This window comes from Sceloporus occidentalis, unplaced genomic scaffold (genome assembly GCF_023333645.1).
Source record: "Sceloporus occidentalis isolate IW3139 unplaced genomic scaffold, rSceOcc1.0.p SCAF_26, whole genome shotgun sequence".
NCBI lineage: Eukaryota > Metazoa > Chordata > Lepidosauria > Squamata > Phrynosomatidae > Sceloporus > Sceloporus occidentalis.
Window position 1 is genome coordinate 11672851 of NW_028317006.1, and position 18447 is coordinate 11691297.

General features: G+C 39.8%; 1 protein-coding gene across 1 annotated transcript; it reads right to left on the reverse strand.

The window, feature by feature from the left end:
- Positions 1 to 1127: 1127 nt before the first annotated feature.
- LOC149300170 (rho GTPase-activating protein 25-like) lies at positions 1128 to 18149 on the reverse strand. The gene is made up of 10 exons (XM_089485582.1): positions 17955 to 18149; positions 13160 to 13247; positions 10271 to 10393; positions 8379 to 8586; positions 6611 to 6743; positions 5061 to 5134; positions 4413 to 4534; positions 3890 to 4089; positions 3110 to 3639; positions 1128 to 1287 (listed from the first exon to the last, which is right to left on the reverse strand). The coding sequence occupies exons 1-10, from the start codon at positions 18141 to 18143 to the stop codon at positions 1128 to 1130; spliced, it is 1827 nt and encodes a 608-aa protein (XP_089341708.1). The 5' UTR covers positions 18144 to 18149.
- Between the last annotated feature and the right edge of the window lie 298 nt (positions 18150 to 18447).

Genomic DNA, 18447 nt, shown 5'->3' on the forward strand with positions numbered 1-18447 from the left:
GCTCCCCCTCCTTCATATGTCATGTGTGCTGCTTGTATTTTTAGTGCAGTTTGCAGTCTCTGCGATGCTACTACGGAGGGTCATGTAACACATGTTACATGACCCCCCTGAGCACCTCTGTCTTAGTGTGACCCTGGCTTACACTCTAAGTACTGTGTGTGAATGCTGGATACACTTCACCTGGCTTTACAAGGCCCCCCAAATTTAAAGAAACTCTAGACTTTTTATCTTTCCCTCTTGACTGGAGAGGTCCCAGATCAAAGAGATTTCTTTTTAGTCACAATAATACATCGACTTCCATTTTTGTAGGACATATACTTGAAGCTTTTAATTTTTTAACATTTGTTTCCCCTTTTTTTCTGCAGAGTAAAAAGAGAATTGTATAGAATTGTCATATGAATCCACAATTTATATGGGCTCAAACAACACTTCATCTTTATCACAGAAATCTATGCTATTTTTCTTTCTTCCATGAATGCATATGCTTTTGGTGTCAATATAATATTAGATTGGCCCTTAAGCGCTGTAAAGATGTTTTGTAAATACATTATATTATATATAATATTATATATTATATATTATAAACTTCAGCTCGGCATGCCAATGAGGAAATTGGATTCTCTTGTACAGGTAGATATGTCACATATTTGCCGTTATTTACATGGCGAGAGAAATCTGAATGTCACCTAGTCATTAGTCTTAATCAATGGCTTGTAGTATCCCGTAGCTATTACAGAATAGGAGATCATATGCAAATGTTTCAAAACTTTGGGGGGGAAAGCCTGTATTCGCATTGCATGGAACCTCTCAGCAGTCTTGATCAATGTAAAACTGCTTATTTTAAGTATAAATGTGGCTCTTTCCAGCTGGAGGAGTGTGAAAATATGTTATCAATAAAGTCTAAGGCACCCTAGCCTTTTGTAAGTGGTGTTCCAGTCCACTACTTTACCATAATAAATAGTATTCTACCTCCTAAGGTCTCACTTATTCAGTAGTTTTGCTTTATTGGATGGCTGTATACAGTTTATATTACCTAACATTCTTATGCTGTATGAAATTGTAGCCATTATACGTTTTCGAGCGGTAATAACCATAGGAAGCGATTGTGGCAGCCATGGGTCGCATTCTTAATCTTTCTCGCTGCCTGACTTTTTTTCTGCATCCTTGCATGACCGTTCAGCATTCTGTAACGCAATTTCTAGGGCCATCCTTTTGTTTCTTTCTTTCTCCAGCTCATTGTTTAACTTCACCACTTTTTTCCAAACCTCATAGTTCTCTTTTTGTAGGCTGAAAAGTAATAAACAAGAAATTTGGTAATGTGTATGAGAAACAGATTAGTGACCCCTACTGTTAAACAAGAATATGAAATAACCAAGAGATGTATTGGTCCTATGTGACTTGTTTGGAACATATTTATCATTAAAGGTAACGTTTAATGCAGTCCATACTTTAATGATTAAGTCATATAACATCTACTATTCTGGCCCAGTAACTTAAATATTATGTGACGTATCATGCGAGGCAATTTTAAGCATCGTGACAAACATTAGGCAACATCAACTTTCACAGACACTGCTGTCAATATATGGCCACTTTGTCTAAGTCTAACACTAGGGTGTTTTTTTTCTGGGGGTATATGTCATTTATCAGACATAGAAACATAGAATTCGATGACAGAAAAGAACCATTTGGCCAATGTAGTCTGCCCATCTTTCCTGATGTAAGGAATCAAACCCCAATTAGTCCTTGTTCTAGTCCCATAGCTTAATGCCTATCCCACGCTTGTTTAAATTCCCTCACTGTATAATCCTCTATCACTTCTGCTTGGAGACTGTTCCATTTATTCAAAGTAGAACTTGGTTACATTATATCTAAGCTTTTGCTATACAAATAAGCTTTCCTCCTGTACTTTATAAAAACTATTTACACATTTAAATGTTTGTTTTGTATCTTTCGTCTTTCTTGCAATCAAGATCCCTTTTACTTTTATCCCGCATACGACTTACGATTTTTGAAGACCTCCTCTGAACACTCTCCAATCTGCCAATATAGTTCTGAAGATGGGGTCTCCAGAACTGTATGCAATACTCTAGGTGGGGTCTTACCAGAGATCTGTAAAGTGGCAGAACCACCTCCCTGTTACTAATGCCTATGCAACTAGCACCCTCTTAGCTTTCTCTGATGTTTTATTGCATTGCCTGCTTAACTTTAAGTCATCTGAACGAATTACTCCTAAATTCCATTGTCACTGACAGAACAGAGTCCCAATGCTGTATTATGGCTTGGGAGTTTTACATGCCAAGTGCATTATTTTACATTTATCAACATTAAACTGCAGCTGAAACACTCTCAACCATTCATCTTAATTTACTTAAATCAGTTGACATTTCACTTGTTTCACCTGGAAGGTCTACTCTGTTGCAGACCTTTGTCTTATCTGAAAAAAAGACAAACCTTATCATTAAGATCTTCTGTGAAACCCCTTTAAAAATATTAAAAGGTAGGGGTCCCAATCCTCTGAATATCTACCATGAACTACAACCTTCTGCTTCTTGTTACTCAACCATTGCATTATCCATTCGGCAACAGAGTCAGTAATAGTCAGAAACAGAGTCAGCAACAGATAATACACAAGAAGCATACAAACAGATCATTAGGGAAACAGGCTGTAGTGGTCCAGCACTGAATGCTGAGAGTAGCAAGAAAATATATGCTACCCTCAAGTGAGTGGTTGGTAATAGAACACAGGTGGAATGACAGGTGTGCCTAGAGAGCTGGAGATCACGTAGGTAGTGGCTGTGTAGAAATACCCATCTACAACACAAAGTTACAGTGGCTAGAGAAGGTAAGGACAGAATGCTAGCAGGCAACAGGTGCACTGATTACCCAAATTCAAGCCCCTGTGTCATGACAATATCTGGTTTTAGGCTTGGGGAAATAATACTTAAAGAAACACCCTCTAAAAGGTTTGCAGGGGGCACTCATAATATTATAATATAGACCTAACTGCAACAATGTTTGTGAGTTACAATTATTGACTTTTTCATAAATATTTTTATAAAGGGGATTAGTAGTATCAATATTTCCACAGCGTCTGTTTTTTAGGTACCTTTGTATTTGGTCATTAAGTTGTTCCCTTTGAACATGTATTTCTCTCTGCAAAATGACGCAGTTGCTGCACCCTTCAGTGATGTCCATGCAGTGCTTTGGTGAGTTTGGGCTTTGCTGGCCAGGTTGCTCTCCTACTGGGATTGCAAAAACGTTTGCTGGACTGGACCTTGAACTATTCTCAATGTCACTTTGAAGACAAGGGACATTATCATAGGTCGATTTCCGATGACACTTGAAATCCTCTGACAGAGTCCTTTTGTGTCGAAGAGAAGACAGTGCCGTGAAAGCTTGGCGGCTATAAGCGGATGATGTGCAGTACTCTCCTCTGTTAACTTGCCCTGTATGATTGTCGACTTTGTTGTTTCCCATCTTGCCTGATACAAAAAAGTTTGCATTGGGTAAAGTCTGAGTTCGCTTTCTTGGAACTGCTTTCATTGATCCTGGTCTATCCCTTGAAAATAATTCTTCCTCCTGGAGTGTTAGCCCATTGTCTGAGATGGATATACCACGAAAGTCACCCTCAACTGTCTAAAAAGAGAAGCATCTTATGATATGCAATAGTATTAAGTTTCTGACAAGTAATATATCAAGATAATAAAATGCTCTCCACGTTATTAACCATGGAACCCTGCCTTATTTTGTAACACAGATAAACTGTAGTTTATTGAGGAGATAAACACTGTAAACACTACACATTTGCAAACCGGAAAATACAGTGCACAGCATTTTATTTTAGTGTATATGAGCATGTATCTAAGTGGGAATGAGATAATCTCACCGTTTGTACTTTGGAGAAGTCTTCTCCAGATAACAGATTCTCCTCTGCTGTATCCCATCCTACAGAACTCCGTGGAAGCTGCATTTTTTTATGGTCACTCTTCTTGCGGGTGGGTTCCACTGGAAGGTCATTGGCTTTAGGAAAGAACTCCTCATGCTGGCTGATCATCACTGTCATAAGCTTCTGGATCTGAGGAGCGCCTGCAGGAGGAAATATTTGATTTGTATTTGAGTTAGAACATTAAAGCATTACGAAAACATATGAACTATATACATATATTTTTATATCACTGTTGAAATCCTTTCTTAGAATATTAATTTTCATTTTCTTGTCATGGATCTTGTGCTTTTGACATTTTGGTTGAGAGAAAAAATACAAATATCTATTGCTTAGCTTGTGTTGCCTTTTCATTGATGCCATGATGGAGGGGTTTATGGACTGCTTACTACACTTACAAAGACCCTCAGCAAGTAACACAAATATTATATCAGCAGGTCCACTAAAGAAAACAGTGTTTTTTTACTTCTCATAAGGGCCACTGGCTCCTCAATCTTCGGCCTTAGAAGATTGACTCCTATTACCATGGCCAGGTTATCCACGCTCATCTTGTTTATGCTGGAATGCTTTTGTACCTCAAACAAAAATCTGCAAAGAAACAACACACAGAATGAAGACTCAGGACCATCAAGTGCGGGATTATCAGAACATAAAAGCAAGAGGTCTATAGACAGATTGTCAAGGTGGTTGTGGACATGGGGTCCTTTGCATAGGTGGGAGTAATAAAGCTGGCCAGCTCTTCTGCTTTTGCAGGCAGTGGGGATCATGGCTCGATTAGGAAGTTCAGAGGATTCAACGTCATATCCTATCACTCTGTTCTACTACATTACAAGGTGCTAAAGTAGGTGGCTGCTCTTGTCCCTGCCTCCATCACACACCACCTCTAACCAACGCAGGACACCATTGTTGTGGTTTATTCAAGATCTCCTGGACATTAGTATTGGACTAACCAACCCACACAGGAGGCCATACCCCAAGCATAAAATACCAGCAATCTTCAATGTTGGAAGGTAGGATAATTAAATGTCTTATAGTCTCATAGCATGTAATAAAATTACATAAACAATTAACACACATTCTTTAGAAGGCTGTAGAAGTTTGGGAAATGGGATACCTGCATATAAAGCACAGAAGGTTGTAATTTTCTTTAGGAAGGAGCAAAATATGCTTCTTTAGTTCTTCTTGACCCTACAAAAATGAGACCCATACAACATATGACATTTAATAAAGATATTTCTTTGTCTTTTATAATCCTCTTACATAAACCTAAAACAGATGGTTATTTTCTCAGCCAATCATTGCTTCCGAAGTCTGTTCGGTTGAGAAGGTTGACTGCTAAGTACAGGACACTGAATACAATATTCAAACCACCTCAGGGGAAACTAGAGTTTTTACCCCAGGTCTAAGTTTCACTGCAATCCAACAATTTCTAAATAAATGGGCAAATGTAAGATTCTATTGAGGCTCACTTTTGTCACGGACTGGGTCCAAGCTGATGGCAGAAGGACCCAGCGCGCCCGATGGTTGTTTGCAAGAGTCTCGATGCAGCAGTGGAGTCTGGGGCAGGGCCTGGTGCAGGGTGACCACACTCACCCAGGCGTTGAGCACCAAGGAAGTGCAGCCAAACACCAGCGCCCTGATATGGCAGCAGATGTAGTCCAGAATAAAACGAATCCTGCAGGCACCCAGGAGCAGGCATGAAGCATATCACACTGATCACGAGCAGGATGCTGCAGGCTGGGAGAATGAAGGCTAAGCAAAGGGTTAATGTAGCAGACACATAACACAGCAAAGGAAAGGGAGACCAGGCAAGAAACATGATATAGAATATACATGAGAAGTGGCTAGAAACAAGATATGAATAGAGCAAAATATAAACAGGCACTAGACGAGGAATAAACATAACTAGACAAGACATACATAGTACAGGGCACAACAAAGGACAGGGAAGAAGGCAAGGAACACAGGGGAAGGAGTGAGGAGCCGGAACCCTCGGACGCTTCTCCTATAAGCAAGGATAGGACATATTAACAGGGACATGGGGAGAGGAGAGAGGAACCGGAATCCTCAGATGATTCAAGGAAGAAGGGCAAAGGTACATAAAGACACACAAACATGACTACAGAAACTAGCCTAGGACTACAAGATAACTATTGGAGATTTCGTCACATGATATGGCCATAGTATGCTTAGCCCACCACTACGCCAAAGTACTCCAATGACGGTGGGTCCTAACGCTAATCCCTGCTGACAAGATACAAAACAAACCACACATGTAAACCAAACACAGCACAGAGACATACCTTAGACTGCAGACTGAGACAAACAGAACACAGGTGGGGCACACCTAATAAAGGAAGCAGAGCTGAAGCAAAGAGTCGGAGCAGAAGCAAGGAATGGAAAATAGAACAAAGCAAAAGGAAATCCAGGAATGGATCAAAACAAAGCAGAGAAACTAAAGCAGGACAGATATGCAGCTCCGCAGCCTGGGCAGACCGTGACAACTTTATCTAGAGCAATGCCTTTCCAAGTTCTACATAAATGCTTTTCTTATAACTTATATAAGCTATGACATGAACAATATCTAAAAGGAGCACTTAATGAACCCCCTCTTAGCTGATCATTGGAGTCCACCTTACAATCAAAAATGTAACTTATATTTACTTGATCCTTATCATTGTTGATCTTTTTTTCACAGGAAAGGAAGTCATCATATTGTGACCATGGTACGACAGGTTCTGGTAACTCCCGTAGGTAAAGTTTAAATAAAGATGCCACTGTATGGACATCTGTATCTCTGCAAGAGAAGACCAGCATTAAAAATTAGACCTCATACTTCTACTGTACAGTACATGATCCCAACCCCCGGTAAAATCAGGACTTCACAAATTAGTCTTTAGGTAAGCATTTTTCAAGTTTGGTCTTCTAACCATAACTAGGAACACTGGAATTTTGGAACCCTACAGACAGTTTTCTTCTTCCCTTCTGATGATATAACCATATAGAAAGAAGAAGAAGAAGAAGATAAAAGTCCTTATAACTTGATTCCAACATTGTAATAAAGTAACACAGCTCTAGCAGAAACTACTCAGGACTTTGTCGGAATTAACTTACCATAGTAGAATGAACAATTTACAAAACAGAGCACCTCCTGAAGTCCACTTTGGCCAACGTAGATGACATTGTTAAGGTGCATATACATTCATCTTATTTTATAGTCACGATATTTTTTCATTTTAACTCAACAAACATTAATAAGTCCAGTAATTTATAAACATAAAGTCAAGTTTGTTATTTTAATTTAATTCTATATCCTTCAAAATTCTGGAACTGAAATCCAATGAGCTTCTCTCACTAATAAAAAAAGTATTTTCCTACTATTGCTTCTTATTACAGAAAGTCTTTTCAAAGAATTACAGCTACCTCAACCTGCATTGCAAATCATAGCAATGTTCTGCTGATTACTGGCACATAGAGCCTTTAACTTTCACTTCCCTTTTTATTATTTATTTTTGTTGTATATTATTTACTTTAATTTCCTTATGTATTCTGTTCAGACAGTTCAGATGTGTGTTACATGTAATGTTTAGTTATGTACTGTTAATTTACTACTATTTACTACTTAAAGACACTGTGTGCTGTTGATGTAATTGTTTAGTTCATTTATTAAAGCTTTTAATGGAACATCTAACGTTGTTCCCTCTTCTACTGTCTCACTGCAAACTGTTTTTCTTTATGCATTTTTGGATCTGGTTTAGAGTCCACTGTTACTATTACGGTAATTAATATTATGACACTTTTAAGATTTAAACTGAAGAGTTTTGTTCATTTTTGTCTTTAACATTTGAATCCTGTTTGAGTTTGGTATATAAACCCACCATGCCTTTATCTAACTGTGTCACATCCAAGAGAATGCCATAGTTCAGACTATTTTCCGTTTAAAGGGGCAGTTAAGCAATTATTTATTCTATCGCAGGGTTATGACACAAAGTGTCTTTGAACAACTCACTGCACCCCCTCCAAAAAGAACCAGCAGCGTAGTCTACTATCTAGTAGTGTTCATTAAAACAGATCATGTAGGCAACTAGGGCTTTATGAGAGAGTTGACATATTGGCCATGAGCCCAAAGCTACCTCATCTATGAAAAAAATCTCAAAATAATGAAAGAGCTAAACATATTGTCAGTAATTATGAGAGTTTCACTTGTAGCAAAGTCAAAAGTAGACTATGTGCTGTCACATAATTCTGCGTATGGTAAGGAAACGTTCCAAAACTGGTAGGAAAAGGATATGCTGGGTAGAAGTAACTAAGCTGGTACTAAATGGTGTAATTGTCTATATGTGGCATTGTTAATTACAACTTTTCTGAAAATATGCTGCAATAATCAACACATTGAGAGTCAGAGGAATTACTGTAAGGTGTCTATACTTACTTGCTAAAAGATGGTCTCTCTCCAGCATCAAAAGCCTCTTTCAACTGCTTAACTAGATTGTCCTGCCCGGGAAGGCGGAATATACCTTCTTCATTGAGTCCTTTCTCACAGATAAAGTCTGCACATTTCTCCATTAATATAGGAACTGTATGCCTTCCATATTTCTTCTCATAGGCAATGGTATCCACCAGACGCTGTCCAAACACAACTGCAAAGAGAAAACGGAGGGCCTCTCAGTCATTCACAAATTGAGCGTTTTATTAGTTAAAAGAATGGCATTTGGAGGAATCTATTAATAAGTGTTAGATTTTCATCATGCAGCTTGGCACACATCTTAATCTTCTTTAGTCTGCTCCGCATGAAATATGATATCATTTTGGCCTCTTAACTTACCAAACAAGATAAGATAAGGTAAGTGCACACACTTCTTCGTAAAGCATGGTAGAAGACCTGGAACTGTAGCAACCTCATTTAAATTGTGTTTGTATAATGTTATTAATACCTTAAGATTAAATTATTTATGTTTTCCCAATATGTTTTCAAGCAAATATATTACAATACACAAATGAAATAAGTTGAACCTGCCTTCTAGGTGTCACTTAACTATTAACGGCTCCTAATTGCAACCCTTTTTCCTATTGTAATTTTCATGGCGACAACCCCAGTAATCACTACCAATGATGTAATACAAGTTAGTAGACCCCAACCTGTAGTAACCCCAATCCAGCTCCTCCTCCCCAACCTGCTCCCTCGTTTATCATTTACTTATTTCTTATTGATATTTTTAATGGCATAAGTATCCCTGAGAGTTGCGTAAGACAATACTATACTCTCTAACAGACTTCACCTGGGTACATCATCCAGCCTAAATACAATAAATAAATTAAAAGAAAGAGAGCACACCAAAGCTTTATATTATAATTACTGTATTTTACATTTTTTGTAAAATACAGTAATTGTTCTCCACTTCTTTTGTTAAATATATATATATATATATATATATACACACAATATGCATATTAAAAGAAAAGTATTTTTTCCTAACTTTAAATTTAACAATCCCTTTGAGTGTAAGAGAGATGATAAAACAAATCTCTCCCCATGATATGTAATTCAGCTTACTCCTCTGCATTCTATACTAGTGAGAACAAGTCAAGTATCATGAACATTGAATAGAGTTATTGTAAAATGACACCTACTATTATTGAATACCTTACTATTTATGAAATAAAATAAGGTTAACTAGTACCTACACTACCTGATATCTAACTCATGTATGGAGTACTGTGTTAGCCATTGAGAGAATATAAGAATATCTATATCCCTTTAGCTTATTAACCAAAATTTGACATATTTACTCAGAATTTCTATTAAGAAACCTCTACCTCTTCTCTTCAACATGGCATGTTTCCTCCTGAGAGCCAGGCAAACAAGTCTCATCTTCAGTGCTGGCATGCAAGTGGGACCCCAGTCTGACTTCTCCAAATTCTTAGACATTTCCTAAGCACCCAAAGCACTGTGAGTTCTTGCCTTTTCCGAAGCAGCTCTGACTCGTTGGGAGAATTTACTTTGGCCTCCAAACTCACTTTGCTTTTCAAGGCCTGCCCATACCTGCCTGTCATATTAAAAGGCTTTCTTTGTTTTATCATAATGGATTTAAACCAGTATTTCTTCTACCCCCCCACCAACCTTGTGAAACCTAATTTTTAAAGGATAATTGGTAACCCTTTCATGTGATGGATAAAAACATGGTCTATGTGAATCAAAATGAAATAGTGAGATTTCCAGTAAAGTGTATGCTCATCTGAAGTCAAGAATGGCACTTATACCCCCCAAAAAAGATACCCCTAGCCCCAAAAATGAGAATGTTACTCTGAATGCTGCTGTGTTACCTCCAGATATGGTTCCTGCTGCCCTGCTGATCGCTTTCACCCACTCTTCCATCTCTGCTTGGGAGCTTGCCATCAGGACGTAAGGGTCTGGAATCGATTTGTTCAATTGATCAATTGATGATCCTAACAACCCAGTATCAAAATAAGCAAGATTAGGTGAAACAATTATAGTGACCTGTGAAACAGGTCCAGTTCTGAAACACATCCTTATCTGTCTCAAATGAGTCCTGGGCATTCATGCGAAGATTAGCAGACATTGTGATAATATTGCATTAGAACTATGGCACAACAATGGAATATTACAGTTGGATTATACTGTCTTCTTTTAGGGATATACCCAATTCTCATCATTCTAGAGTCACAGTCAAATTGTGCATAAGGCACACTGGGTGCTTTTTGAAAGTTGCTGCTCATGGCAATTAGGCATCACTAAAAGTAATTCCGAGTTGTGGGGTCACTTGCCCTAGGGCCAGTCTGAAAGCCAGCCACCTTCTCTCCTGCTCCACCATCAGCTGCGAGAGAGCTGCACCTCTGCTGGCACAAAACTCTTCTCCATTGTGTATAGGTGGGGGCTTGCAGTTTCTGCACAAGGAAATAGCCACATATGATGCCATAGTGCATAGTGACATGCCTGCTTCAATCTCAACCTCACTGCTTTCCTTTTATTAAACATTTCAACAAATTGAAAATATCAACAGAAACAATAGCGATGGCTATGAAGGTGCTGGGAGACTAGTAGTGGTAGGACGGCGTGAGGATGATAGTAGGGGATAGGGGGGTCAGGTGGGAGCATACAATTAATGGATGGAATACTAGTAGTAGCGGGCATGAAGATGATTGGTGATAAGAAATACTGGTGGCATAATGTAAATGGGGGGAATCCTGGTGTCTGAGTGTGGTATGTTTGGCTGAGATGTGGAATGTTTATGTTTGAGTGTATGTTGTTTGGTTGAACATACTCTTTGCTTTAGTTTGACTGAATGTTTGTTTATGAGTTTGCATCAGTTCAGTGAAGCATGACCAGCATGAGTGTCTGCCTTAATAATGAATTATTCTTTTAATTTACCTGGAATATTTATTTGGGGGCAATATGATGATGTTGTGTTATTTGATGAAGGTGAGGGGGGTGAAAGGGTGAGGAAAGTGGTTGGGGATTTATTATGGGGGTCCTAAACAAAACTTGTTGGTGCCACAAAATATGTGCCATGAGCATAACAATACCATGAAATATTGGGGCTGGTATTTAATTATTACCTGGGCACTTTTTATTTAAAAAAAAACAGGAGTGAGCAGGTGAAATTCACATTATTGAGCCCACTACTCATTCAGCCATGCTGAAAACTTGGGGTATGATTTGCTAACTCCTTAGTTGCTGTAAAATTCAGTAAATACCTGAAAATATATAACTGATCTTTTAGTAATACTGGTTAGGAATATAGGGTAGCAAAGAATTAAGTGAACTCCCCTTCCAAAGTACAATCCCTTGAATTACCAAATTGGGCCATCTGGCTGCATAGCATTTTTTTCTTTCTTTCACTGAACTATACAGATTTCAGACAAGTACAAATACCCTATTTAAAATAAAAAAATGTGCAAGAGTCTTACAGCTTGCCTTGACAAATCAGATTTTGCTTAGCTGCTTTGCCAACAATTTGCCTTTTTAATACCGTACTTTCATTTCCTCAGCCTAAAGACAGTTAATAATAAAAACCTGGAGGGCTTGTGGTTTGGGATGCAAGAATTCAAGGGGTGAATAAAAGGCCAGCTCGGAGTTATCCTCATTTGTACCAATACAACCTGCCAAATGATCCAGCAATACATATATACTATATATATATACTATGGCATGACACACAGCCTGAAAAGAGTTAATATGGTTTGAGATCGCTAACAATGAAGGCATTGTTAGCTAGATGATTACAGTACAGTAAAGTGGAATTTCATATATTTAGCACAGTGTTGGGAGTTATTGTGTTGGGTCATTTTTAAATATTTATTATTGTGACTTTTTTTCTATGAATAACTACAAAGGAGAACTATACATTTACACATGGTGAAACAGGATAATGCCATTAAAGCGGAACAGATACAGCAAATAATTATTCTCTTAATTAGCCCATAAATTTGGGTTACAATCCTGCAAATTCTTGACAAATAATGCTCTGTATTCCTATGTATGTTCATTTCAATAATATTACTTTCTATATTTTTGGATTATTAAAGGGAATGCTAGCACTTTTGTTTGCACCAGAGTAGCGTATCCTGTAGGCTTCTAGCTGTTTTTTGGACTATTACTCCTATTAGGGTACAGCCGCACCCTTTGGTGTTTTTGGCCAAGGTCAAATAGGCCTAGGGGATTGCAGCTTCTAGACCTTTCGAGTAGGAGCTAATGACCCTATTAGGCTATTGGCCCTTCTAGTGTACCACAGCTCTTACTGTTCCAGTTAGATCTCCTTAATTAGAGCATCCCTTGAAAACAACCCAGTTATAACTTTTCTGCACAAACCAATGTGGAGCTCATATGACATCATATTTTAGTGCTCTACAGAAATAAGACCATCAAAGGACCCTTTGACATGGTCTTGGAGCAGCTAGGGCCACTACCCTGGGTCAGACCTATGCAAGTGACTCATATATATGAGAGCAGAGAAGTAATATTAAGGTTGGCCTTCAGTTCCTCCGCCAATATGGACAACAGTGACTGGGTGTGCCAATGAGTTATAAAATGTACAAGAAGGCATTGCGTTCAGAAAGAAATATACAAACCATAGGGTCAGACAGATTAAATAAATCATTCAGTACCTAGGGTTGCCCCAAGCAGCATTACAATTATTTAATAGTCTCTTGTAGTTCAAATCTGTTAAAATAGACCATGACTCGGTTTCTTACCTGGAATAATCTCAAAAATATATTTCCCAGCATCGTCGGGACTGCATGAAACCTCGCTGACTCTGCTCATGGGTAAGAACAAGCAGCCCTAGAATGAACAAAATGGGGGGAAATTAAAATATGTTATTCAGGGTGAAGCTCGGTTACAAAACAGTTCAATGCAAAGGTATTTATGCTATTTATTGCCAAATTGGGTTAATAGTGTATGAAAATGTAATATGTTTTTAAAGAGTACATAGCAGTTTTGTTTTTTTCTCAAGAACATTTTATTGATTTCGGACACATATTAAAGCAGCAAAATTGTTCTCGTTTCCCTAATTACACAGATACAGCTGACTCAACTTACAGGCGTTTCAGAAATCAGAGCAATTTTTAAGAGAACAGAGAGAAAATGTGCATCTCACTTAAATGGTCCATCTGCCGAAAAATACAAGTATAGAAAGTGACGGCAGATAAGAACCATTCGGCCCATCCAGTCTGCCCAACCTCTGAATACTTTCCTTAATCCCTGGCCTTATCTTTTATGGAGCTTAGCCTTATGCCTATCCCATGCTTGCCTATACGCCTTCACTGAATTTACATCTACTACTTATGCTGGAAAGCTATTCCATGCATCCACTACCCCTTCAGTAAAGTAATATTTTCTGATGTTATGTTAAAACTTTGCCCCTCTAGCTTTAAACTATGTCTTCTTGTTGTGGTAGTATTTTTTTTTAAATAAACTCTGTTACCATGTGGACTCCTCTTAAGTTTTTAAATGTTTCTATCATATCCCCCCGTCACGTTTTTCTTCCAGGCTATATATGTTAAAATCCTTTAATTTTCATGGTAAGTTTTATCTTGTAATCCATGAACCAGTTTAGGACTGTGTACAATACTCCAAGTGATATCTCACCAGTTATCTGTACAATGGTATGAGCTTTCTACTGCGAATACCTCTCCCTATACAACCAAGCATTCTGCTGCTCTACTGCATTGTCTGCCTACCTTCTATGTCCTAGATGCATTACTTTGCATTTATCTACATTAAATGCCAGTTGCCACAGCTCTGACCATTTTTCCAGTTTACCTAAATCATTTTCCATTTGGCTTATCCCTCCAGGAACATCAACCCTGTTGCAAATTTTTGTGTCATCAGCAAAAAGACATACCTTTCCATCAAGACCATCTGCAATATCACTAATAAAAATACTAAAGAGAATGGGTCCAAGTACAGATCCCTGAGCTACCCCACTGGTAACCCTTTGTTGTCTGTCACTCAGCCACTGCCTGATCCATTTAAAAATATTGGTATCTAAACTCAGAGATTGCAGTTTATTGATAATTCTTCTGTGTGGGACAGTGTCAAAGGCCTTACTGATAGAGATACGCAATGTCTACTGCACCACCTTCATCAAGGTATCCTCTCAGGCCTATTTCTCTTTACCTTAGACAACTGAAGTAGAACCTCCGCCTCGATAATCTCACATGTATTATATGTATTACTTTCATTTTTTCATATATATATATATATATATATATATATATATATACCGTATTGGCTCGGATATAGGCCGCCCCCGTGTATAGGCCGCACCCTAAAAGTTTGGTGCTTTTTTAAAGAAAAAGGTTTACGTCGGCCCCGCAAGACACCCGGGAGTTTGCTCTGGTAAGTCTTGGGGGCAGAGGTAAAACGCATCGTGCGGACGGTCACCGGCTGCGGCGATGCGGGTAAACAACCTCCGCAGCCGGTGACCGTCCGCACGATGCGCTTAGACAACCTCCCGTGCCGGCACCCGGGACTGCATGCCCCAGCCGTCGGGCCCTAGACCCCGAATATAGGCCGCACCCCCACTTTAAAGACTTAAAGTGGGGGGAAAAAGTGCGGCCTATATTCGAGCCAATACGGTATATATATATATATATATATATATATTTATCTTCAATAATTTGAATTTAACTAATCCCATTTCTCCGGGACTCCTTTTAAATGGCCCCAGTGTCACGTACCTGGATGCCGGTTCCTCCAGGTCCTAGGATTTGCAGCAGCCACGGAGAAGGGGGAGACCTCTGCCTTGCCGCAGAAGCCTCAAGCGCCGCAGAAGAGAGGGAGACCTCCCGGCTCGGGTCGGCAGCTGCAACCGCCGCGGAAGAGAGGGAGACCTCCCGCCTCGGGTCAGCAGCTGCAGCCGCCGCGGAGAAGGGGGAGGCCCCCCGCCTCAGCACAGCAGCCTCAACCGCCGCGGGGAAGAGGGAGACCTCCCGCCTCCGCGAGACAGCCTCCACCGCCGCAAGGACGGGGAAGACCCCGCAACTCCGCACGGCAGCCGCCACCTACCGGAGCCAGGTCCGGACCTGCCGCGTGCTCATGTTCTGCACGCCACCTAGTGGCGCCAGCCTTTTAGGAACTTGCGGTCCTTTTAGGAACTTGCGATCTTGCCAATCCCAAGATGGCCGCGGACCAGAAGTGACGTAACGGCACTTTGGCAATTTGGCGGGAGAACGCTAATTGGTGTCTGGACTTCCTGTGCCTATTTAAGAACCTCAGAAACCTTCCAGCTTTGCCTTCTGATGGTTGTACCTATCTTGCATAGTGTCTTCTCAGTACGCGTTCCTGTTGATTTCCCGTTACCGACCCGGCTTGTTCCTGGCATTTGACTCTGGCTTTCCTCGCGACGATTCTGACTTCTGGCTTCCTGACCTCGGCTTACCCTGCAACGATCCTGACTTCTGGCTTCCTGACCTTGGCTTGCTCATCGGCTATTCTATACTGGACTCTGGTGTTCTGTCTATTGGACTTGCACACGCTGTTCTACCTGATTACAGGTTCTACCATACGCTGTGCGTGACACCCAGTCAGCTTTTCTAAAATCTAAAACTGACTCAATGTTCTCCTCACCAACTTGCGTTAGGTTAGATTTTGTGTTATCTTTCACACCTTCCCTTTCTTGCCCCTTCTGTCTTTTCTATATAAAGAGTACCCCGGTATTTATATGTCCCAGTCATTTTTCTCATTATACCATGTCTCAGTAACAGCCACTATATCAACATTCTCAGTTGCCACAACTGTTTCAAGTTTGTGGATCTTATTCCCTAAACTGCGAGCACTAGTAGACATGACCTTTAGCTTGTCATTTAACACCGATGCTGCAATCGCTTTCTGTCCTTGCTTTGGGGGGCAAAATATATGCTCCCTATTATCTGTATAGACCAAGCCCTTTTTCTTACACCAAGACTTTAGCTATGCATTAAGCTGCCTTTCTGGTGTATCTCAGAGAATACTACCTCGGAGGTTCTTTTTTTAATCTTACTCCCTAAATCGCTAAAAATTACCTTTTAGGACACTCCATCTTACTTACTTCCTCTTACTGTGTGATTGGTGCCGATGTGCACTAAGACACCTGGATCCTCACCAGCCCCTCCCAATAATCTATCCACTCTGTCCGCAACATGCCGAACCCGGCACCCAGGAGACAGCAAACTATTCGGTTGCCGCAATCAGAGCCACAGATTAATAATAATTAATAATAGAATCCCCTATCACCACAACCTGCCTAGGCTTCCTTTCCTTCTGGATCCCCTCTACACTGGATGAGCTGCTTTCCTGGCTGTTAGGGAGAACATTTTTTTCCAGCAATCCCACATCTGAGTCTGCCTCCCAACATGTTCACTTAAATAGGCAAATTTTTTGGGATGAAAAAACACAGGACTGGCTTCCCTCTTCTCTCCCCCACTACAACCACATCTAACCGTCACCCTGTTATGTGCCTGGTGCCCCTCAGACTGATCTCCTCCCTCATTGCTAGGGGCCACATCTAAACTTAACTCAGTGAGCAAGAGATTCCTCTCAAGATTGTTAATCTCTCTCAATGTTTTAATATGCCTCTTCTTCAGAGCTCCAATCTGAGCTTCCAGAGAGGCCAATTGCTCACACTTGCCACAGTGATATGGAGCCAGGAATTGCTGTTCAAAGCATGCATACATCTGGCATGATGTGCACTGAGTGAGATCTCCAGGCTTGCTCATACCTTATGGAGGAATGTGTGTCCTTAGAAAATTGAAAAAAAATATATTTCTGGTTTACCTTGTTTTCTCTTACAACAAGAATGCAAGTCACTTAAACAAACAATAGAGGGAATTGCCCCCTGGGCTGTTAATACCTGGGAGATACCTGGTTGCCACTGTTGGTAGCATATAATTACCATAGTATAGCCAATGTGTACAGTCAAGACAGCAATACACTCATGTCCAAATACAGTTCTCCCCAGATCCTATGTATTTCTTCTGTGCATTTATTACTGGAATACTGCTGGAAGCGGCAATTAAAGATTATTTTCACGATCTGTGTTTTCTTTTTCCTCAGAAATCACCTAATCCTATATATCACATTTGACTATACTCTTTTGTTTTTATTACTTTCCATCTTGGTGAGCTAATGTTGGGTTGGGTAACTATAATGTGTAAGCTGTGAGTTACTATAGTACCTACACTCCGAGCAATCAGGTACCTCTGTTATAGATAGGCAATCTCTGCTGCACAAGGCAAGCACCCAACTCCTCATATAGTGAGGTACAATTTGTAAAAAAAAAACCCAAATCTTCTATTACCATCAAAATGCACAGCGTCATACTCATAATAATGTGACGAAGAATCCCACCAACTACATCACTCAGCATTTTGCATAGGAATTGCTGTTTATTAATAATGGTTTTAAAAATGGCTAATATTTACCCATATCATTGTTCATTGATTAGACATTGTCCTTATGTGTAAATGATGACTTGCCTCGAGGGCTGGATGTGCCTTTTGCCATTACCTGCTGCTTGCTGTCATCCTCATCCTTGTAGTAACACAGATGCTGTCCATGAAGCTTAAAGAATTTTTGCTGCCAGTTCTTGACAAACGTTTTCTGTTGTTTTTTCAGCCAGCCACTTTTGACCGGCTTCTCCAAGGGATTCTGAATATGCATTCTATTAGATGATGAGAACTGGTCACTGGTCATCATGCTGACTGATCTGACTGTAGAATGTGAACAAAAGGAAAGTCAATGACCCGAGTGAGAAAAAAAGCAATTGCACATAATCAAAATAAAATGAATAAAAAAGGGCATTAGCAAATATATTGATTCGAATCACCCTCTTACAGTGTACTGCAGGGCTCTGTCTATAACAAGGGGCAGAGAAAGAGTTCATATGACTTCTATCTGTCATATCATTAAGGAAGTAGCTGCAAACTGGTTTCAAAATATACTTCCTCTAGGGCGTAGGAGTGTTTCTCACTGAGCTGAAGGAGAGATAAAAATAAGAGCA

Bases quoted from the DNA above. Each gene is read 5' to 3' on its own strand.
- LOC149300170 (XM_089485582.1), bottom strand. From the start codon at position 18,143: ATGATGACCAGTGACCAGTTCTCATCATCTAATAGAATGCATATTCAG. The intron at 10,394-13,159 runs GTAAGAAACCGA...CTGGGTTGTTAG, and splicing joins TATTTTTGAGATTATTCCAG to GATCATCAATTGATCAATTG. The intron at 8,587-10,270 runs GTAACACAGCAG...TTCTCTTTGCAG, and splicing joins AGCAGGAACCATATCTGGAG to TTGTGTTTGGACAGCGTCTG.